The sequence below is a fragment of the Tubulanus polymorphus genome, chromosome 11, assembly GCF_964204645.1.
Source record: "Tubulanus polymorphus chromosome 11, tnTubPoly1.2, whole genome shotgun sequence".
In the NCBI taxonomy this organism is placed as follows: domain Eukaryota; kingdom Metazoa; phylum Nemertea; class Palaeonemertea; order Tubulaniformes; family Tubulanidae; genus Tubulanus; species Tubulanus polymorphus.
Genome location: NC_134035.1, coordinates 6,177,286 through 6,200,546, shown reverse-complemented (window position 1 = coordinate 6,200,546; position 23,261 = coordinate 6,177,286). Strand labels below are relative to the sequence as shown.

The window sequence follows — 23,261 nt, the reverse complement described above, 5'->3', positions numbered from 1 at the left end:
TTGAATTGTTTTTACCGTGACGTCATCAGGAATTCAAGCTCAATTAAACTTTATTGCCAGTTATTTCCGGGTTGCGGCGGTCGAGACGAGTTCCGATGAAATTCGAGCTGAAATTCAACTCAACTAGAGTATAGGATAGGACGTGAGATAGATAATGAAAATGTTGCTTTTAGGAAGACGGGTCGATTCGATGTTGTTAGTTCAGTTAGTCGTGGCGCTGTTGGTAATGGTGATTGGAATCGCGTCGGGTAAAGATCGTGAGATGACAGTCGATGTGGCCGCCGGTGAAAAATACTGTTTCTTTCATACAGTTAACGATAGAGAAGGAGCCGAGTTTGATGTAGAATACCAGGTTGTTTATTAATTGCAGATATATGTATAACTTTTTTTGAATTAAAATTAATCAATCGTCTGATTTTCAGGTTAAAATTAGAAATGAATTTTAACAGTTTTTGCTGGTAATTTGGTTTGTAGGTAATTGAAGGCGGAGAGATGGATGTGAATTTCATTTTGAATAGTCCATCTGGTGCTGTACTCGTATCTGAGAAAAAGAAAACTGACGGAACTCATAAGTTAGTATTTCAAAACAATGAAACAAGAAGGCATTATATTAGTAAACACTATTTTTGCAGTAGCTCATTCTCATTGGTTTGGTGATTGATAAGGCCTATGAGAAGGCCTATATGAATTTGAGGAAGCATCGAAGCTGGTAACAACTAAATATTTTATCTATATAAAGCCCTCCGCCTAAGCCAAACCCTTAAAACTTACTTAAATTCTAACCACCCTACTCGTGAAAATGAAATGATAACATTTCTGGGTAACCGATGTGCAATATAAATCATCCGCTAGAGTTTAAGATCTAACAATCAATCCCAGCTAGTCATTCCCCGCGTTAATTGTCTCAGCCGGACAGAGCCTTCACGTACTCTGCCCCAGTTCTCTTGAATACTGTACCTAGTCCCGATTAAATCTAGTCCTTCAATGGATGTTTTTAAATCTAAGCACAAAACCCATTTGTTCATCAAAGTTTTTAATTAAACTCATTTTAGTTTTCTATGTTCTCTTTTTATATATGGTGTATACTACCCAATGAGCATATTTTATATGGATTTTAGGCTGAATAGATTATTATTAGTATTATTATTAACTGTGTGTAAACGATTGTTATTGTATTTTCAGAACGATCCCGAATGAAGTCGGTGATTATCGATTCTGTTTTGACAATTCATTTAGTCGATTTTCGTCGAAACTCGTTTTCTTCGATTTGACGACGAATGAAGAAGACGAAACGAAAGATTGGAGTAAAATAACGGTCGAGGACACGCTGGTCGATATGAGACTAGAAGATTTCAGGGTAGGCCTTATCAATGTTTGACTGTCCCGACTCAAGGGAGCGCTTTGTCTGTTGCCGAATTGACATTTTATCAACCCTTTCAGTTTGTCTACACCGCAGTGTGGTGTATAAATTGGTGATGGATTTTGCTAGCACACCGAATCGCGGTGTATTGATGTAATTAGTAATTAGTTTTTTATCTCCATTGAAAGATGGCAGCACCTGTCAAACATAGTGAAATATTAGTAACTAGCGGTACACTGCGCCGCGGTGTAGACGTACTATAATGGCATGCGCATTATTCAACACACTAGGGTGGAATTTTTTCAAATTATCTCCAGCACTATAGGGTATTAATTAGTCAGTATTGAAAAGGTTAACGGTTTGTTTTTATTTTATAAAGATGTCAATGGATAAAGTGAAGAAGAGTTTGGAAAAAGCGTCGAAGATTCAAGATATCCTGAGAGTGTTTGAACTGCGAGACCGGTCCGTGCAAGAATCGAACTTCGACCGCGTTAACACGTGGTCCGTTATACAGATCGCCGTCATGGTAACAGTCGCGATAATACAGGTGATTATGGTACGCAGTTTGTTAGATGATAAAAGTACGTTTCATCGAATGTTCGCGCAAGAGAAAATTCAATCGACTCTAAGAACGTGAAATTAACTGTCGATTCTACTACATATACGTCGATTCTTAGCTACGAATGCTAGATTTACACCAACAAGGTCAACCGTCCACACGACCTTCGATTAAATTATTAAACACTTAAAGAAATCAAATAATTTTGTGATATTTCAGTCTTATTTTCTACCGGGTCAGTCAGTCTTACAAATTAGAGAGTTGTTGATTATTGTTTCTGACCAGCACACTCCCTCAAAAACCAACCAAACGACATTTATTAATCAAAGACCTAGTTGAGCTGATATAGATTTAATAGCCAACTGTTCAACCGAAATGCTGATATTCTACTTTCTTGTGCTTCACGATATTTCTTAAGTCCTTTTTACAAATATTTAGCTAATGATTCTGGATCACCGAGGCCCTTGAGGTGGGGCATTGTGGGGGTGGGGGTTAGATTATTTACTTATATTGTGTCTTGCTCAAAATACATATGGTCACCATATTAATCATGATATAATTGTAAGATGTATTTGTAGCTATCGATGATTACTTAAACGGTGAATACTCGCAATTTTCTATATTATAAATATGATTGTATTATTCCTAGTGTGTGTTGAGAATATTGAGTGCAGTTTTATAATAGATACAGTAGTGATAATTTACACCTCAATAGTAGCAGAATTCAATAATCTACAGCTTAACTATTTGTGCTCAAAGGCAGGTTTCCATTGGATAGCGGCCAGTAGAGTTTTTAATCCGCAATATGTTCAATTGAAGCCTGCCTATGTATCATCGATTAGTTTGTAATTGTTGATGACTTGCTCGCTAGGTTGTATTGTAGTTGTACGACTCTGATTTTGTAAGAGGTACCGAGTTAAACGATCAAATGGTATTTCAGGGGGTTTAAATATTTCGGGGGGTTTAAATCAAATGAATCGATGTGTGCTCTCATCTTTTTAGATGATAATATAACGTGCGAAAAAAATCAAAGAACAAAATAAATTTATACATTGTTTCATCAAAAACAGTAAGTGTAGTTAGTTTCTGTGGGAGTTAAGCTCATTTCATGCTCACTCTTTACGCAATGGTTACACTTGTATTCGCAACCAGAATGTCACTGAAGACTACTGATTCCCCCTACATCAGCTGAAATGCCTGAGTGTAAATACACCCTGAGCGTATGTCGACCAGTTTGTTTATGAAGCCAGGAAATGAAAAATTCAAAACATGGCTTCCGAAGGAAACTAAGTGAATAGAGTATGCTCCCACAACGCGTCGTGGGGGAGTAAAAACGATATTCCACATGAGTAATTAAGGACAGTGACTGGCGTGGACTAACAAAAGTTCTCTTACCCTCTAAACCATAACCCTAGCTTTTTAGCCCACTTGGGACTTTAGTCCCAGCGGGCTATTGCGTTAACTTTTCATCCGTCGTCCGTCCGTCCGTAGACGGAATCCAGTTATTTTGGGAAGTTTTGAAGACGCTTCAAGGTAATGTCTTGATATTTGGTTTATACATGTATCTACCCTAGACACATCTTCAGGCCAAAAAATGGCCCTGTCAGAATCAAGATGGCCGACTGGCAGCCATTGTTGTTCACCAAAATCAGCACTTTTTACACATTTTCGAAGTTTACGAGGGAAATTTTGAAGACGCTTTGATCAATTACCTTGATCTTTCGATTATATTTGAATCTACCAAGGGCCCATCAGCATAAGAAAAATTGGGTCCATATGACTCAAGATGGCCGTCCTATGACCTTTTTAGTGCCCAAAAATGTCAATTTTTGCCAGAATTCTAGGTCATGCAGCTTCCTACTGGTTTGCCATTTCTCATTGCAATTTGTGAAGGGATGTTTTATACCTGAGACAGGTATTTTTGATCCGCCAATTATGACGCAATTGGCGGCCATCTTGGTGTCATTAGTACTCATTCGTAGGTGGGAAAAAGTTTTTCGACATTATATTGATACCTAAGCATATTTTGTTACAACAATGAATTAGAAAGTTGTAGCGTATAACGTGTTCTATGATTGGGGTGAGTTTCAAGTTCATTGTTTTTTGATATGGCCACCAGGGGGCGTTGAATAATACAATATCTTAGTATTTCTATATTATATTCGTATCAATACATATTTTGTTACCGCAATCAATTGCAAAGTTGTGGCTCATGACATCATCTATGATTGTGGTGAGTTTTAAGGAAATAAGTTATTCTATATGGTCACCAGGGGGCGTTGAATAGTAGAATAACCTGGTATTTCCTTATTATATTGGTACCTAGGCATATTTTGTTACCATGATCAATTACAAAATCATGACATGTTCTATGAATATGGTGAGTTACAAGGTTATTGGGCTTTGAATATCGTCACCAGGGGGCGTTGAATAGTAGAATAACTTAGTATTTCCATATTAAACTGGTAACGAGGCATTTTTTGTTATCACAATCAATTACAAAATCGTAGCTGCTGACATGTTTTATGATTGTATTGAGTTTCAAGGTCATTGGTTTTTGTATATGGTCACCAGAGGGCGTTGAATATTGAAATTGTTAGATTGTTGATCATTTGAAACCACTTCCCAAGTGGGCATGGTGTCCCTGGACCCCTAGTTTATTCCTAACCCTCGTTACTCATGTGGAACGGCGTTTCGCGCTCATGCCGGATGTTGTTGAATTGACATTGAATTTTTGGTTGGCATTTTTAGATTTAAGACACCTCAACGAAATCCTAACAAAAACTGACATGTTCGTATAAAATAAATTTATTAATATATCGATTATTAAGATATATATTATAATGTAGGTTTTATACATATTTATCACAACAACATTTGAAAACGGTTTACGTTTTCTGAAAAATCACTGACCACGCTGAGAAAGAGACTAAAAATTGCACACTTTTTTCTTTCTAAATCTCATTTTCCATACAGCACAGTACACAGTAAGTCAGACCAATTGGGACCTTTGGTTTTAGTTTTCCCAGTTATTTTGGCATTTTTATAGAAAAACTAGTTATATTTTTTCCATGTTGATTTTAGTATAGATCTGTTCACTATTCGTTTAAATACGGTTCAAGATATATCATGACATCTTCAAATTATTCCTTTGAGATGAAAATAGGCTATAAAATGGATGATTTTACCCAATCCTTTATGTGTTGGGACTTGAACCAACCTATGACTATATCCAAGTTAAGCATACCGGTACTCTACTGTATTTCATTTCGATAATCTACTGTATTTCATTTCGATAATCTTTTAACCCTTTCAGTGCGGACAAATTAATACCCTATAGTGCTGATAATTTGAGAATTTTTAAGAATTCCACCCTAGTGTGTTGAATAACGGGAATACCACTATAGTGCCTATACACCGCGGTGCGGTGTATCGTTAGTTACTAATATTTCACTATGTTCGTTAGGTGCTGCCATTATTCAAGGGAGATAATTACCAATTATTAATTACATCAATACACCGTGATGCGGTGTACTAGCAAAATCCATCACTGATTTATACACCGCACTGCGGTGTAGACACACTGAAAGGGTTAATCAAGTACTACCAGCCATCCATTTTTACCAGGAAACACAGCCAAGTAGCAGTTAACTGAACACTGGCAATCGACAATTAATCTATAATTTCAACTTTAAAAACATTAAATAACGCATAAGTAGTTCATACCTGTTAATAAATAAAATATATATTAAACGTCTGTTTCATCTTGGTTTGAACGAACCCGATGGGTGCCATAATTCAAGTCAGTTTTAGTAACACACACCTGATATTGAACGAACACAGATGTTGAACGAAAATATAGATTTCTATAATTCATTTAACACTAATTGAAATACTGCCACAAACAAGTAACTCCTTATTGAATGGGTGAAATAGAGAAAAAGAGACTCCAATTTATGAAATAAAAAAACTTATCACTACCAATTTTGTTAAATTGATTCATTACAAAAATTGAGTTCTCTGATTCAACTTGAGTAAGAGAAGACTTTGTATGTGGTCTAGCACAACTGACCGAGTCAATGATATCCGCGATGTTTGCGCAAATAAGTTGAAAGAGACATAAATAAATGCACTCAGAAATTTCATCCTGATGGAGAGGTTCAACCGTTACTGTTTCCCGCATCGTCATCATCGCGCGTCTGCTCAGTGATTCCCATCAGATAATCCTGAACTCCTGTGACCATTTCATTCGAGTCTGGCTTATCAGTGAGAACCCACGTGTCTATCGTACTATCAACAGCTTTACGACAAAATGGACACGATTTATGAGATGTATTCCTGAAATAAATCAATTTGACACTCGTCGCTGTCTGTTGTATAAATAAAAACCCACAATATTAAACGAACAACAACAACAAAATCTGTGTTTCACTGAAATTTCCGGTCTGATTACTTCTTCAGGGGCCAGTTCAAAGGTTGGTTAGAGTTAACCTGTGGATAGTTGACATAGTGACTACTAAAAGTTCGTTGTTACTATGGTATCTATCCACTGGTTATCTTTAACCAACTTTTGAGCAACAGGCCCCTGAGATTGATTTAAGATGAATCAATAAATCTGAATAGAAGAAATCTGATATGAAATGTCAGGGTAACATATCTTCTCGTTGCCATTCGTCAATATCATGGATTTTTTATATAAAGTATTTCTGAAAGATAGCGATAATAAAAATATTGAATACCGACCATTGATCGAAGCATTGTTCACAGTATTTATGATCACAAGTTAATACAACTGTAGCCTGACGTTCCATACATATACAACATTCACTATCTTCAGCTTCTAGTGAGATACAACGTGACTCTGTCTCTTCAGCAATCCTACAATGGAACGGAAGATTACTCATAGTGGCAATGATAATAGAACTGGACTGGAACTATGAGAAAATTCGTAGTGGCAATGATGGCAGAACTGGAACTATCAGATAACTCATAGTGGCAATGATGGCAGAACTGGAACTATCAGATAACTCATAGTGGCAATGATGGCAGAACTGGAACTATCAGATAACTCATAGTGGCAATGATGGCAGAACTGGAACTATCAGATAACTTCTCATAGTGGCAATGATGGTAGAACTGGAACTATCAGATAACTCATAGTGACAATGATGGCAGAACTGGAACTATCGGATAACTCATAGTGGCAATGATGGTAGAACTAGAACTATCAGATAATTCATAGTGGCAATGATGGCAGAACTAGAACTATCAGATAACTCATAGTGGCAATGATGGCAGAACTGGAACTTTCAGATAACTCATAGTGGCAATGATGGCAGAACTGGAACTATCAGATAACTCATAGTTTGTAGGAAGCGTGTTAAGCTACGGTAACTGGATTCTCTGACTGATACTAACTCAGCTAATAATGTTGAGGTATCTAGGGTTTTCTGTTCAGGATCAGAAGTAACTGATTGAGCTTGACGCGATATCTCTTCGTGTAGTCTGATATACTGACGTAGATTCAACACTCGTTTGTTCCTCACGACACCAGTATCTTTATCAACCTAGAAAACCAATGAAATAGAAATAGTGGATAGTGATATGATATGTCAATTCAACTACTGTGGACTGAGCTTTGAAGCGCACCTTTAAACAATGAATACGCACGGTTCCTTTCCATATTATAGAATCGTCGGAGCCTTTCTTGACCGCGATCAACAATTGCTGCTCAGACGATTCACAGAATGATTCAATTCTACAAATACAAACATTCAAAATACCGGTAACTGAAAACTTACAAGATAAATGAAAGCCAAACAAAAACTCAGCTATCTAAGCTATCACGACTAACGTCTACTTTGCTAATAGAGGACACATCAAGTGGCCTAGCTCAGTCAGTTTTGGTGGTACACGGTACCTTATACACGTCCTTCGGCTTTAATAGGGCCAGAATGCACTGGCGGAAGCGAACCAAAACATTGGTATTTTAATCCAATTTACATTGTATCGAAGGAGTTGAAATAGGCATCAGTAATGTGACTGTGGTTTAGTTTTACAATGGGATAGTCTCCAGCACGATGATGACCCCATTTTATAACAACATTGCCTAGTTTAATACTTACATTTGGTTTAATTCTTCGACACTCATGAGGAATTGTTCGTAGGTCAATGTAGCGACTTGTCTCAGTGTATCGGCTTGATGGTGTAGTTTTTCAGCCAACACGACCAGTTGTGTCGGAGCTATTCGTCGTATTTGTGAATTTTCCTGCCCCATTATTACCTGAAGATTAGAATAGTCTTATTTGATATTCTCTGTCGCCTTCTTTGCTTCCTGAAACTGTTTTTGCTATGATAACAAAATGTTGAATATGATTTGGGGTCACATGAAATGCACTGTCTTAAGATTTAGATTGTGATCCAGAAATAGCGAGTTATCTCAACCGGGGATTCCCGTGCTACTGTACTACACTAGGCCTACCGGCCTACTCGGATGTACCACAATCAGTCAGGAACACTTTCCAAAAACGGCTTATTCTGCCAATTTCGGCGTTTTCCGCCAATAACGGCAGAATCAGCCATTTATGGATTACTCAGTTTTAAACTGCTTCTGCCAATTTAGCCGAAATCGGCGTTTTCTGCCATTTTTGGCTTGTTCTTAAAAAACGCCGTTTTCAGCTGTTACAGTTTTTAAAACTACATCGCCAGAAATGGCGTTTTTAGATAGATAGTTTTACAGGTGCTATTTATAATGCTTAGTTCGATGGGAGTCCCTATTATGACATCATCGCTTTTCTGCTGGCATACATTTGTATATTTGCGCCGAAAAATTAATCTCATTGATCCGTTCCAGGCTTCAAGAAAGAATTAAATATAAATGTATGGGTTTCCGATGGCAAATGTATTTGAATTATTTTCTTTCTGTATACCTGTATTCTATGAAATAAATATATACATACATGTATCCCAAATTGTTTCGAAAATGTTTGTTGTATTTTGAAATGAGTCTAGATACAGCTGTATCGATTTTGAGTTGTAACGTCATCGGCCACCAATTCATTCAATCACTATCCACCACAAGAATCCATCAATTAGCTTGGAGGCATCGAAGATGTTAATTACCTTCAATTAACCAACATCATATGCAGTCCAATATATCCCTCAACCATTCTATGCTTTATTAGGCAAAATAAGTCCATGGGCAAAACTTAAAACTAGATTTTTGATGCACTAGTTTATACATCCATGATTGATTTGTCTTATGAGAATGATAATTATAATAATAATAATTTTATTTTTAACATATAATATTAACACATCCGTTCACCTCAGCAAATTAATTATTTTATTCCGAAAAAAGTACCGTGTAGACACTAGGGGAAACGTCTAAGTGGGTGGGGGAATCCTCATATATAACAAGTGGACTGCCAATAATGGCTTAATAGTTTATGATTATAAAACTAACTACGCCAAAAACGGCGGAATACGCCAGAAATGGCGAATGTTTTTATGTGTACCCATGGCAACGTTTACTTGAAAACTTTATAATAGTTTTTAAAACTAGTTCCCAAATTTATTTTTAACAAAAATCATGATTAATAAACTTGTTTCATGCTGTAGGTGTTTTGAGAGTTATCCCGGAGTTTTTGGGCTTCATATGACGTAATCATTTAGAAAAACGTAAATTTGACCACTTTACCTAGCTCAAAAATTTCCATCCTAGCGTCATATGAAAGCTTATCGTCTGCTCGAGATTATGACGTCATCGGCAACATGCGCTAATTGAACCGGAAGTGCGCAAAAAACTTTAAAGCAAAACTCGAAACTTAGTGAGCTGAAACTGGCTGATTAAGCCATAAACGACTGTGAAAGTTTCAAAACTGAGTGATCCATAAACGGCTGATTCTGCCGTAATTGGCGGAAAACGCCGAAATTGGCAGAATAAGCCGTTTTTGGAAAGTGTTCCTGACTGACAATCAATCATGAGTGGGAATGAGACCAGTAAATGCTTTGATAGCATTTGGTTGAGTTGATTGAGTTAACTTGTGGCACATTTATCAGTATTGCAAAATATTTCATTTCGACATCATCAATGATTGAATCAATCATGGATTCAAATTTTCTGGTCCAGCACTACTACAGCAGGACAAATCAAAATCTGCTACAAGTTAGCCGCCGCCCAGTTCCCTCTGTAGTGTCAACAAAAGTAAACAGAGTCTAATAGGAAAAAATAGGCGTCAAATAATGATTAGAACAGCATGTATTCTACTAAATTACCTTATTTCTATTTGGCAATAGACGAGTAAAAAACACAGTAACGTAAATAAAGTTATTTGGATTGAAAATTGAAATTGAATTGATACACTGCTAATAAACGGTTGTGGATTCGGAGCCACGTAATGCTTGGCGGGTCAAGTCTCGGAGTACTGTCTCGGAGGAACTTTTTTATCTAAATCACCTCAAAATCTGAACCTTTAAGATCTTAGAATTGGTCTTAAGTTGTTAGATTGAATAAAGAACTAAGTTGATTTTGTATCTTGGTCCCACTCTAGTTAGTTACCTAATCGTTGGTGGTAAGCTTTTTATAATCGGATGGGCTTTGTGAATATCCGATCGTGAAACTAAACCCACAGTCAGGTTACTGACTAGGTCCCACTCATGATCACTGGTTGAACCTGAGTTTCCGGCGGGCTTCCACCAGCGGGGGGGGGCGGTGACTAGAGTTGAAAAATGTCCCGCGAGGCTCTAGGCGTATGGAGGGGAGCTTCTGCCGGACGGTTGAGTCTTCTGTCGAGGATTTGGAGATTGGCACCACTGAAAAAACCTCATATGCCGATAGCTGCGATCCTTCCTTTTCGGCCGATCTAGTTCAAATGACCCCGCGCTTTTTCAGTGCTAACACAACTGAATTGCTTTATGATGACAGCTATCGGGAGATAAAGTTAGTCAGCAGCCATAATATATCAAGTCATTTTAAATTGTGCTGGGCGTGACAAGTTGGCCAAGTCAGCCAATCAATGACTTGCCGCTGTTCTATTCGAAGCACAAAGTCTTTTAGTAAGTTCATAAATTGACCAGCACTGACCAACACTGACCAATTAAAACTTCTCGAATATGGGAACGATACCGCGATTTGTCTCAGACTAAAACGGATTCGCCATTGCAAATTTATAAATTGACCGTCACTGACCACCTCGAACATGAGAACAATAAAAAGCTTAAGACCCTGTCTAACGTTTTTGGCCGTGAATCAAACGTTATGGTTTTTGTGGAAAACCTTAAAAAAACGTCTAAAAAGTAATTTTGCTGTATATATGTTGTGGGCGCTCTTTAATTTGGGAAATAATCCAAACGCCAAATTTGTCCTCGTAGATCCAGGGGGCCGCTCTGGGGTGCTGCAGCACGCCGCCCAACGTCATCATTCCTGACGGACATTTTTCCCGCATCTCGATGCGATTCATCGCTCGTGGCAATCTTGTCAAAATGTAAGGTTCGTATCGTATAATCTTAAAGGTATATGATGTCATATCGGGCTGAGCCGATTCCATATCGCATCTAAATCAATGTTTCATATATCTGCATGCAATTTTTGCCGTGCGAAAATAATTGTAAATGCGCGCGGGCTACTGCGCGTGGTGGATATTTGAACGATAGACATGATCTCCAGAGCAGGGCATAAGGGTCAGAGGATATCTGCAACGATCGCTGCTCTGCAAATGTTCGTGCCCATTTTGCTGTTGCCTTACGACGAGTTAGTTGAAAATATATATGCCGTCTATATTTATGCCGTCTTTCACGCGCTTTGAGACCACCTGAGGATTCCCGCCGGCACCTACGTATATATCTTCCGTCTACGCTTTTCCTTGTTTCCTATGACAACTCAGGATGTCTCGGCAGCCGAAAATAAAAAACCGTCGGTGTCTCCCGCTAGCGCACTCACACTGACAGCACTCTGTCTACGAAAACCTGGATCCGCGCCTGGTCCTTATTTCCACGAATTCTCTATACATGTAATTCAAATATTCAAAATCACAGGGTTCTTTTTAACTGTTTGATTATGACGGAAGCCGGGGTTAAGAAGAGATATTTTTTAATCTGCACCTGTAAGATTGGTGCTGTCAGGGAGTTCTTTGTAATCACACACTGTCACAGACGGCTGAACCTTGACTCTGCAATGTGCAATACACACACCGTTCTATGCATTATTCATAATCATTGATAATAACACACTCGATATCACATACAGTACTGTGCGTCATACAGACATACAGTCCTGTTGTCAGGTAGGACTTGGAATATTTACATGTTAAACAATTATTCACTATACATTAACTGACTGTGTTGATATTCGATACATACCCGTATCTATCGTCAAAAATTAGCCGGACAATATAATGACGTCATCACAAGGTAATCAAACATCAAAAATTACCCCTATATTGTATTGGTCTGTTTTTTCATTTTCGATTTACATATGTGTCTCTGTCCTAGAATAAAGAAAATGATTTGCGTCATTTTCGTCGCTGGGCTCCTGATGATTTCGATCCGAGTGAAGTCCTAATAAGGCGTGTATCTATCCGACCGAGACAAAAAATCACTAAACTCAAATAACGAAAATAACCATCGAGAAAATAGTTATTTATCCCCAGCACCAATTAGAAAAATACAGGAAAGTGAAAACCTACAGTGAAGCGGGAAACGATAATTCGACCTCGGGTTCTCTAGTGACGTCAATTAATTGTTTTTATTTGAGTTCTATATTGTGGGTTTCGCAAACATCTTTTAATAAAAGATCTTCTATTTGTGTATGATTTGATTTGTTTCGGGATCGGTTTTTATGAGATGTTTTTATTTTCAGGTATCGGCGGTCCGAATTCATACGGGGCGGCACTGTTAGACCACAATCCAGGATGTTTGAACCCGACAATTAACCTTTCCAAATCGAAATTCGAACCGTATCGCCCACCGCTCAAACTGGAAGGCTATATGCCGTTTTCAAAATCCAAGTAAGCTATATGGTTATGGCCCTCTTATCACCATTGATGACTCCGAGTCCGCTGTGACAATATAGAAAATTCCACACTAAAAAGTTCGGAAGCGTCCTGTACGGAAGCGCCCGGGGATATAATTTTTGAAAAACAAAAAGTTAATTTTATGTTGAGTTGTTATCTCAACATTAATTCATTTAAAGTAAAATTAGATTAGTAAAAAGAGTTTAGTTTTTGTCGAGTTATATCTCAACATAAAATCATTTACGATTGAGAAAAGATTGAATTTATGTCGAGATAATAACTCGACATAAAATCGGCAAAATTATTTATTAATCGTAAATGATTTTATGTTGAGATATATCTCAACTAAAAATTTTTATTATTCCTAAATGATATCCCCGGGAAGCTTCCGTAAAAAAGAGTTCGAAAAGTTTCCCGGAGACAGAAGTTTATTCAAACGATTCGACTTTATCTATCTTTATAGTCATCTTCAGGAATACCTGTAATGACTAGGATAAGTCTTTATATAAAAAGAAGGACTATTTAGGAATGTATCCAAACGTTTGAATAAACTATAGACCAAGGAAATATTTTACACGGTCGTTATTGTTCATCTTAAGCATGGGTTCTTTATCTCTTTATCTTTTGAAATGTTTTGATAAGACATTTAAAATTGTGGCATTTTTGCATATGTGTTTGGGTTTTACAGCTTACCAACTCATTCAGAATTGTAAGTATGAAACCTATATCTATCTGATCCCAGGACTGGGTATTTGCTTTTACCCCAAACTTCACTGAATCGGTTTCTGCAAATGCTGCATTTCTGCTAAATTTACACATCATTATTGCGATTATCTGCTATGAAACTGGGCGCCAGGGGATTAAGTAATACCCAGTCTTGAAAGCTTCAAAATAATGTAGTCTCTTGCTTATGAAATAAAATCTAAAACCTTCTGAAACAATTTCGCTGATATTCCTTAATAGTAGTTATTTTGTATAGCTATTTATTTTAAAAGAGACAATATTCGTTATCACAATGAAGAAATAACACCCATATTCTGAAATAAACGCAAAGAAAACAGCGCCAAATCTCGGATTGACAATACACGCGCTGCAGCTAAAGAGCCATAGGAAAAAAACTAGGCAAGATATCTTAAAATTTCAAAGTTCACCTGGAAGTGGGCGTTTATGCGCACAGTGCTTGAAATGTTTGGATTTTTTAGAAAATTATTTCTGAAAATAACGAACTTCAAATTTCAGTACCCTGGATTTCTATGCGCACGGCAAAAACTGACCACCGATTTTTATATCGCTCTCATGTCGCATTGTTGTAAATTTGGGAAATGATTTTTAGATAACTGAAAACTAGAGATTCACGCGGTTTGAATGTTGCTGAAGTTGTCAAAATCCATCTATGGACAGATGAAATATGATACAATACACATCGCAGATAGTTTTTAAAAAAGAGAAAAAAATGACCCAACAATACGGGACAAAAGTACCCTAACAAAATGGCGGCTAGCAACTGTAAAATGGTTTATTCTGTACGCGCGCGGGTATGTCGGTTTATCAGTATGTATCGGTTCGTCGGTATACCGGTTTGTCGGTATGTCTGTACGTCTGTATGTCGTAATGTACGTATGATTTAATTCAATATTGACGGATTGATTTCAAATACCAGTCCAATGTGATTAGTCTCTGCTGGAACTATTTAATGCTATTACCCGGACTTCAAGTTGTTATTGGGACATGTTGGATTTATCATGTTTCCATGGAACTCATCTATAGCAACCCTAACCAATAGCAACATCCAGCTTAATCCAGTTAGTAAAATTTGATTCTATGGACGTCCGCAACTTGTTCACCCATTGTAGGTTCAAATTCTACATTCGAATAATAACACTTTATAGATATATCAATTTGAATTTATTCATGCATGTGTAATTTCCAGGTTCGAATTCCACAGTTAGTTCAAAATAGTTTTCAAGTTTTAACTGTAAAGCATTTCTCACAACTGCAGAAGCAGGACTTGTGGTTTAGACTTGACTCGAAATGAAAGTAAACCAATCGGTTTTTACAATTTCAGAACGACCTATAATGGAATGAACGATTGGATGGGAATGCAAGGTCGTATCGGGTCGGTTCCGGTGGCAATGTCTGACGGTAACTGGAGAAAAGTTGTAAGTTTCCAATGCTAACTGTGAGATTTATTGCAAAAAATCAATTAAACGAGGGCCTGGAATACGTGCCATGAAGGAAAATTGATAAAATATATGATCGATGATTGTTATGCAGCCCCCGCTGAGTGCACCGTACCGTCCATCAACTCAAGAGGACTACTACCGTAAATACAAGGAACTCACACAGAAGAAAGCCTACCGATATCCAAACCCCGGAAAACCCATGTAAGGCTCAATAAAACCTTATCCAAAACCTTTTTTGAAAAATGATTAACAAGTATATACATGTATTTAGATGTTTTAGATCGGAAACGACGCAAAAACGTATACAGAAGCTATACCCAGCGGCGAGTGATATCCGAATTATGTTACATAAATTATCCTGTGCATAGTTTCACTGAGATATTTCAATAAACATCAAAATGAAATGGTTTCATCAGGTGTCATAGAATCATGGACGTATAAACTAATTTAAACGTCCATGATAGAATCAGATGCCTCCCTTTATTCATAACCCCTTAGTAGATTTCAGGATTAAGGGTTAAGGTTTGGGGTCAGCAGCCCCATTATAACCATCTTCACTTAATTCATCAATCTATTGTTGGGGGCATCATTCTGACATGGGGGGAGGAGGGTATATCTGATTCTATGACATCGGCTTGAGCGCGAGGTCTACTTTTATATTGACTTCTTTTCTTACTGCCAGGGTCTACAATGAATTAATCCTATCCTCATTCAAATTGTGATGTTTCACTATTCAAAAAGTCAACGTACCTTGAATTCTATTATTTCATGTGCAGAGTAAGAGAAGGTAATATCGGAGGAAGTTGGCGTCATGTTAAAGAGGTTCTCGGGAATAAAGGCTACAGGGTGATTTATATTGACGGTATGAAATATTTTACGCTTTAGATATGAAAAAAAATATCGGAATTTTTTCGAATCTTAAACGAATATTGCGGTCAATTTATAGGCCTGCATGATTTTCCACAGATTTTTGTATTCCTAAGAGACACTCTGAGTCCGTGTTGTCTCTATAACGATAGCCGCGATCACACGAGCATTTTTGGTCCGGACAAAATTTGGCCCGGAACAACTGTTCACACGGGTGCCAAATGGGCCCGAGCCTGTTTGACCCTGGCCAAATTTGGCCTGATCAAAAACGTCGGACCAAGCCCGAGCCAAATTTTAGCACGAGACAAATGATTGTTACCGGAAATGACCAACTTCGATTTGTTTAGTATCGAATGAATGGTTTGCGCGTGAGCGCGCTCTCTTATTAGGCACGGGCCAAATTTGGCTCGAGCCTGATCCGTGCCAATTTGGGCCGGGCCAAATCGTCTCCGTGTGATCCCGGCTGATGACATGAAATCCCGCGCTAAGAATATAAAGTATCCGACCAATTTCGTTGAGCTAATATTTATTTGACGGTCTCTGTGTTACCAATAGTCTATGGAATATTATACTTTCCAACCGAAATCAAATCAACGATACGACCTTTAAACTGCCAATTTTTGCCGAATAGTTTCGAATAATGCCTGTTTGCTAAAATATGAAAAAAAAAACGGTTTAAGTAATTAATCTATTCCAAACTAAGGAAAATTAACCAATTTCAAATACAACTTAGAATTACTGTTATAGCTCCTGGATCCTAGCGAGAGAATGTATTTCTCCACAAAATAACCAACTAGACTGTGAGACACATCGGGAACTTAATAACAATCAAGCGTCAAGGAGTCCAATGAACAAATTTTGCAGTACTAAATTTAAGCTAAACTATAAACCTGATTCCATAGCAAATCGAACTTCAGTTTACACAACAAATATACTGCACTCCTGAAGATGATCATTGGGATAAAGTCGAAAAATTGAATATCAGTTCAAGGAAACTTTTCGGCCTCCTTTTTATTCTTATAAGTGTCTGTTTTGATGAGCGTGAAAGAAATTGTACTATTGTTTACAGGTGTGGTGAGGCATTACGACCATAGCAAACTCAATGAGGAGCTAGCCGATAGGAAAACAGGAGTTAGAGGTAAAAACCTGAAAGTTTATTCATTGAAAATGATGCACGATTTATTTTCATTTTCTCTACATTTTGACGGCGCTTTAAATCGAAAATCTACCTATGTTTTAAATATCAGGTACTCCGAAGTACGCGTTGAGTCGACAGGATCTGAATAATCACAGATTGGATGGAGAGAACGAATTCAAACCATGGCTTCCTCCACAACTAGTTCAACAGCAATTACAACAACATACCCGTGGATGTAAGACATACGTTATATCTTCAATATGACGATGCCTACTAGACTAATGTATTTTTCATCGTTTCGTGTATACATGTATTTTAAAAAAAAATCTCACAGAGGCGTAGCCAATATGTATGTAGCACTTTTAGGCCCAGGCATATACACTTTTTATACACTATTGCCAAAGTTCATAAAACACCTTTAATACATATCCATTAACGTAAGCTGCTGGCGAACTGGTTATGAGTCTATGAATTAATTGCATCTATTACCTATTCTCTCATTTGACTCTTTTAAGGCGATAGTGACATAAATCTATTTTCGTGCCTACAATTTCTAAAATCCTGGCTATGTCCAGTCAACCCAATATATACATGTAGTCATTGACAGCACTGATCGGATACCCGCGTAACCTCTCCAACAACATGACTTAACTCTAATGATAATTGCCCGTATAGCTTCAAATAGACAATTCTCTACGAATCTACCATATATAGTCTTCATTCAGCCATACAATGACAGGGAATCTATTTTCATATTTCAGTACCACCAATATACGACGCCCAGCCACCGAGACGACTTGTAAGCCCTCAGCCAGATTCATCAGATCGTCATCGTGGTTTTTATCAACGTAACTGAACATTGTGTTTATGGTCCTATTGATTATTATCAAACTGTGATATTTGATTTAATATTCTGCGTGGTGAATTTATAAATCTTGTAAATGTTTTAATGAATATATATTGAATGTTTTTTCAAGTGTTTATCAATCACCGCCTTTCTTAAGTCATATTGTTGATTGAAGAGTTAGTGGTGAAACGGGTTAGAACACACTAGGGCCCTTACAGTGGACGGGGTTAACCTCGAATTAGATGCAAATCAAAGATCTGCCCGTGTAATGGTACGATAACGGACATGGGCTATAGAGCCTCAAGATCGACGATCAAAATAGACAATAAAGAAAATTATCAGGGAGTCCACTTTTATTTGACTTGCTTTTTCACTGACTCTTCTCCGACATGCGCATTGTTTTCCCTGACCTGATCTGCTAAGAATCCGTACGACATCTTAAGGACTTTCAGGCTAAACAAGATGAATTATCAGGGAAGCCACTTTCGGTTGCTTTTTCCCTGACCTGATCTGCTAAGAAACTGATTTCACATGCCATCTAGCAATCTCAACAAATTTCCCTGATTTTTAACTTGTTATACCAAATTCCCGGAACTTCCATGTCGGTAAGTGGCCACCCTGATTATTTATGGAGCGCACGAACGTAGATCAACGAGGTTTAGTGTTTTATTTTTTATTAAGAAAATGCTCAATGCTTTATTCAATGTTAATGTATTTAATAACACAAACAATTTCCGTTTTGAGTCGCAACAGAACTGTCTCAAAACTATGACAAAACTAAAAGAAAACATCCGGGAAACCAAAAACCACCTGTTAATTATTCAAGCATCTACATAATTAATTAATTAATGCTGTTAAGTTTTGTTGATTAATCACACATTAATTTAGGTGCATTAAATCGTTATATCCCTTCTTCAACGAAAACTAGTGCGATCGAAATGAAACCACTACTCAAATAGACGCAGATCAGACACAGAAAATGGGGAACTGCCAGAAAAATAGCAAAATGTGGATAGAAATTTGCTAGATCTTCTACATCTGGATCTCCCATTGATCAGACTCTCACGTCACAGTTCCACTGTGCGTTCAATTTATATGAACCATCTGAAAATAGACTCTTGTTTAACAACTTTGCAACTGAATCCTATTATATATCGTCACTAGTAGCAATGTTAATAATATCCTAAATCAGACATAATACGATCATATCGTTATCGCTTTTAGATCTGTTAGACCGGCAGATATTGTCAAAACTTGACCGAAATCGATTTCAATAAAAAAAACATTGTTTTTTGAAGAAGAAATATAACATACACCGCGTTATTTCACTGAATAAATGATTTTATTACGAAATTCTATAACCACAAGACGGTACACAGATATGGGAGCTGTTAGTCGATCACGGGAATTTATTCTAAACCTGAACTTGTCAACTTCGTGTAATGAATCAGAATGATAACTCCAAACATCCAAGGTTCATTGACCATTGGCAACTGAATAACAGTGAGTTTACATACTGGAACATAGTATATCACTATCCATTGTAGTTTGAGATCAAAATACCTGTCACTCACTTTTATCAATTCAGTCATGGTTTCTATTATATTTTCAGAAAAAAGATGTTTATCAAATACTTGTACAGTGGAACCTCGTCACAGCGTTCGTTATTATGTCCAGTTCGTTATATCCGGTATGAAAATAACCATTCCAGTCTTACTTGTGACAAAATTCGATATCTGTTTTTTCCGATGAATCGTTACATGCGAGCTCGTAATAACGAGGTTCCACCGTATAACACACGAACTAAACAGTCGTTTAGTAGAGGACGCTACTGATATGAATAGGTAACCACTGGTACTATATGGCATTTGGGACTGTGATATTTCACCTAGGAGTTTAGTATCAGGCAAATCGAGTCAACACCGACTTGAGAGTAGTTTTTTTCTTGAGTGGAACAGTTCGGGTAGTTTAAGATGGAGTGGTCTACCCTAAAGATCGATTATGTCATTACAACTTTTATTTTGAAACGATATTATTATTCGACAAGCACAAACTTTATTTCAAATGCTACAGTTTGGAAACACTAGTGCCTTGAAAGACGTCACTCAACAATGTCACAATAAATATCTACAAAACTACCATTCACAAATACTGAAACGAGTAACTCACATAAATACTCTAGTTGAGTAAAAACAAATCTTTCATTCTGAGCACAATTTTCAAATTTCCTAAAAAACTATTTTATCATTTTTCAAAGAACATTATTTTCTGTTGAGAAACTCTAGAAACCACAATGATATATCAGCTGTACAGTGATACACACTATTATCTGCTGTACACTAATGCAATGTACACGAATTATTGGTTGATTCAACACATGAAACATGTGCTTATTCTATTGATTTATCAGAAAAACAGCTTCCACCCTAAAAGCAGTAAGCTGTAACTATCACAGGCTAGACTAGAGTCAAAACCGCAATCGCTGCTATAAGAATGTAACTCCTATTCCAAATTGCAGTCCTGTATTCACCCTGAAAATAGACAATAAAATGAATTACATGTGTTTCATGAGTTGCTACAAACTGCTTCAAACTAAAGTGCAGACATGCCAACTTGTCAATTACCGCATCAGTGACAAATAATACAATTTTCAGGCACACAATATGGTAAAATGAAGAATTTGAACAATTTTTTGAGGGACAATAGAAAATTGTTTCAGGGACAACAATAGTTTATTCAATAGCATCACAAAAACACTCTCAGGAAAAGTGGGGCATTTTAAGGGACTGTCCCGACAAACAAGGATGGTTGGCAGCTCTGAAAGTGCTATGAGTAACAAGTTGAAATTATCTGATGGAACATTTCATTAAAATATGAAAGAAAATGTTCAAATTAATTGGTACGAATTTGCTCAAGTGAGTAGTCATACAGAAAATTAATTCAGCATCAATAGAAAACCACATGACTACTTCATTCAGAGGAGCCTCGTAACAACAAAAGTCACCTACTTTACTCAAGATACTTTGGAAGGATGAAAAGTGAACGCAATAGCGAGCTGCTACAGCGACGCCTAAAATAGATGCAAAATTTTTTTACAACTGATAACGTTGAGTTTATTGTGTATAAAACTTACGCGTCGCCTTGTTGAGATTTGACTGGAAAACAATAGTTTAATTCTAATCGCGCAATACCTCCCATCTTCAGAACCAATCCAGCGCCATACGCCAACCTCAAACCCTGAGCTAAATGAGCCAGATTATATTTCAGGTCTTTAGCTAAAACACAGAATAATAAAACATTAGTATTAAACTCTCAACCCATGACCACATTTTCAAGTCTTAGCTTATCCTGGTTATACAACAAATTTTGAAATTGGCAGAAGAAACAAATCGATTTGTTCTCGGTATTGCAATAACGCAAAAGTTAAAAAGTAAACAGCTGATAAAGATGAAATTGTGGTGCACTGTGTAAAGCATGTTCATCTTTCATGATATACACGTTAATGGTTTTTCCCTATGACTACACACAGTGGCAGAACAATCGATACTATGTTCTTGATAAGGAACTGGGAAAGCTCTTCTACAAGTGATGCTTTCCAAGTGATGCCCTTCTGAAGGCTTCCCTGTGATGTCATCATCAGGAAACAAGGTCAAGCATCGATTATTAGAATGGGGGAAAAATCCATTGAAATTTTGCACATTTTCACCCATTACTTCCTAACGGCTCAGAGCTGATGGACGAAACTATTCATACTACTTCCAACACCTATCTCCCTCCTAATGACAAAATATCAGCCGTATGTATCCAGTGGTTACAATTTGTGCCACCAACAGCTTACAAGAGAGTTACTCTCAGAAGGAAAAATGCAAGTTTTTATATTCAAATTCAACGAGAACTTACTGAAATCAACGTTCGTTAAATTGCCGGCATTCACGAAGAAATGAGTGCGAAACAGATCGCCAAATCCTCCACGACCAGGTCGGAACGGTAATGGCGTATACATGTGCAGTCCACACAACCAATAACTTTCAGCTCCAAGAGCGCTACCTAAACAAATACAAAATTTAAAACAATACAACATTTGAACATTCACATTGAAATAACCTCAACTTACTGACTATTTCAGCTCAGCTAAATCAAATTTTTCAATCCCTGTTTTGGACCCCTGAGGCCAGTTGCTGAAGAGTTGGTTAGTTGATATAAGCGTTTTTTTGCCCGGGACAACTGTTCAGATAGGTGCCACATGGGCCCATGCCTGTTTGGCCCGGCCGAAAACATCGGACCAGGCCCGAGCCAAATTTCAGCATGGGATAAAATGATTGCGTATGAATCGCAATAGGTTCCAGAAATGACTCACTTGGCTTTGTTTAAAACATTGTTCAGTATCTATTGAGTGGTTTGTGCGTGTCTGTGTTCTCTAAATTAGACACAGGCCAAATTTGACTCGGGCCTCATCCGTGCCAATTCGGCCGGGGCCAAATCGTCTCGGTGTGATTGCGGCGTAAGTGATAATTAAGAGTTCAACGTTACCATGGTAATCATCTGCCAGTTATTTTTAACCAAGAAACTGACCCAGAGTCCAGTTCCACAGTTCAGAGTTAAGATTTAACCCATTGAAAATGAACTAACTTTTAACTCAGGGTTAGATCTAACTCACAACTGTGGAACTGGGTCCAGGACCCTACAGCTCTTCAGTTTGACTGTACAGCTCAATCTTAATTGAAGATGAATTACAGTGGAACCTCGTTTTAACGACCTCAGAACTAACGAACCATCGCTTGTTACGTACGAAAAAAAAAATCCCCTGCCAAATCCTTCTCATTTACAGTCAAATTTCATCGGAAACAACGACCCCTTTTCTAACGAACTTTCGGTTATAATGACCTTAGCATTGGTACGGAAGAGCAATGCGGCCAACAACATTTTATTTTCAGTTTAAAAAGTCGACTTTTCGACTTTGAAAAGTCGACTTTTCGACTTAGTAAGTCGACTTTTCGAGTTATTAAGTCGACTTTTCGAGTTAGTAAGTCGACCCTTCAAAAAGTCGACTTTTCGACTTTAATAAGTCGACTTTTCAACTTGATAAGTCGACTTTTCGAGTTTGATAAGTCGACTTTTCGACTTCAAAAAGTCGACTTTTCGAGTTTAAAAAGTCGACATTTCGGCTTTAAAAAGATGACTTTTCGACTTTAAAAAGGCGACTTTTCGTACGTCCGCCGGCAGTGATTCGATAGTTGTATGACCCAATATATTGCTGACCTATAGCTGACCTAATTTCAATAAAGAGACGCATAC

At 37.4% G+C, this 23,261-nt stretch overlaps 4 protein-coding genes across 12 annotated transcripts in view; 2 read left to right on the top strand and 2 right to left on the bottom strand.

Moving 5' to 3' along the window:
• Nucleotides 1-30: 30 nt before the first annotated feature.
• Nucleotides 31-2,965, top strand: LOC141912601 (transmembrane emp24 domain-containing protein 1-like). Its single transcript, XM_074803894.1, has 4 exons — nucleotides 31-352; nucleotides 475-572; nucleotides 1,183-1,357; nucleotides 1,740-2,965. Exons 1-4 carry the CDS (start codon nucleotides 155-157, stop codon nucleotides 1,995-1,997), a joined length of 729 nt encoding a protein of 242 aa, XP_074659995.1. The 5' UTR covers nucleotides 31-154; the 3' UTR covers nucleotides 1,998-2,965.
• Nucleotides 2,966-4,769: 1,804 nt separating this feature from the next.
• LOC141912742 (RING finger protein 141-like) lies at nucleotides 4,770-10,249 on the bottom strand. Of its 2 annotated transcripts, none has more exons than XM_074804111.1 (6): nucleotides 10,197-10,249; nucleotides 8,045-8,202; nucleotides 7,569-7,677; nucleotides 7,338-7,486; nucleotides 6,663-6,797; nucleotides 4,770-6,257 (listed from the first exon to the last, which is right to left on the bottom strand). In XM_074804111.1, exons 2-6 carry the CDS (start codon nucleotides 8,194-8,196, stop codon nucleotides 6,080-6,082), a joined length of 723 nt encoding a protein of 240 aa, XP_074660212.1. In that variant the 5' UTR covers nucleotides 8,197-8,202; nucleotides 10,197-10,249; the 3' UTR covers nucleotides 4,770-6,079. The 2 variants fall into 2 exon arrangements, with proteins under 2 accessions (XP_074660212.1, XP_074660213.1); XM_074804112.1 differs by lacking the exon at nucleotides 10,197-10,249 and adding an exon at nucleotides 8,879-8,980.
• Nucleotides 10,250-12,081: 1,832 nt separating this feature from the next.
• LOC141913217 (uncharacterized) lies at nucleotides 12,082-18,051 on the top strand. Of its 4 annotated transcripts, XM_074804691.1 has the most exons (10): nucleotides 12,157-12,329; nucleotides 12,411-12,484; nucleotides 12,778-12,925; nucleotides 13,620-13,640; nucleotides 14,997-15,090; nucleotides 15,206-15,315; nucleotides 15,891-15,976; nucleotides 17,051-17,119; nucleotides 17,229-17,354; nucleotides 17,881-18,051. In XM_074804691.1, the coding sequence occupies exons 3-10, from the start codon at nucleotides 12,906-12,908 to the stop codon at nucleotides 17,973-17,975; spliced, it is 621 nt and encodes a 206-aa protein (XP_074660792.1). In that variant the 5' UTR covers nucleotides 12,157-12,329; nucleotides 12,411-12,484; nucleotides 12,778-12,905; the 3' UTR covers nucleotides 17,976-18,051. The 4 variants fall into 4 exon arrangements, with proteins under 4 accessions (XP_074660793.1, XP_074660790.1, XP_074660791.1 ...); XM_074804692.1 differs by lacking the exon at nucleotides 12,411-12,484 and having other exon boundaries at nucleotides 12,082-12,202; XM_074804689.1 differs by lacking the exon at nucleotides 12,411-12,484 and having other exon boundaries at nucleotides 12,150-12,329.
• Nucleotides 18,052-18,656: 605 nt separating this feature from the next.
• LOC141912530 (sorting and assembly machinery component 50 homolog B-like) overlaps nucleotides 18,657-23,261 on the bottom strand; it is a 69,734-nt gene continuing 65,129 nt past the window's right edge. For all 5 annotated transcript variants that reach the window (XM_074803783.1, XM_074803784.1, XM_074803785.1 and 2 more), the window contains 3 exons: nucleotides 21,867-22,013; nucleotides 21,100-21,241; nucleotides 18,657-20,497 (listed from right to left, as the gene is read on the bottom strand). In XM_074803783.1, coding sequence (XP_074659884.1) covers nucleotides 20,452-20,497; nucleotides 21,100-21,241; nucleotides 21,867-22,013 — 335 coding nt within the window. In that variant the 3' untranslated portion in view covers nucleotides 18,657-20,451. The remainder of the gene's footprint in view (nucleotides 20,498-21,099; nucleotides 21,242-21,866; nucleotides 22,014-23,261) is intronic.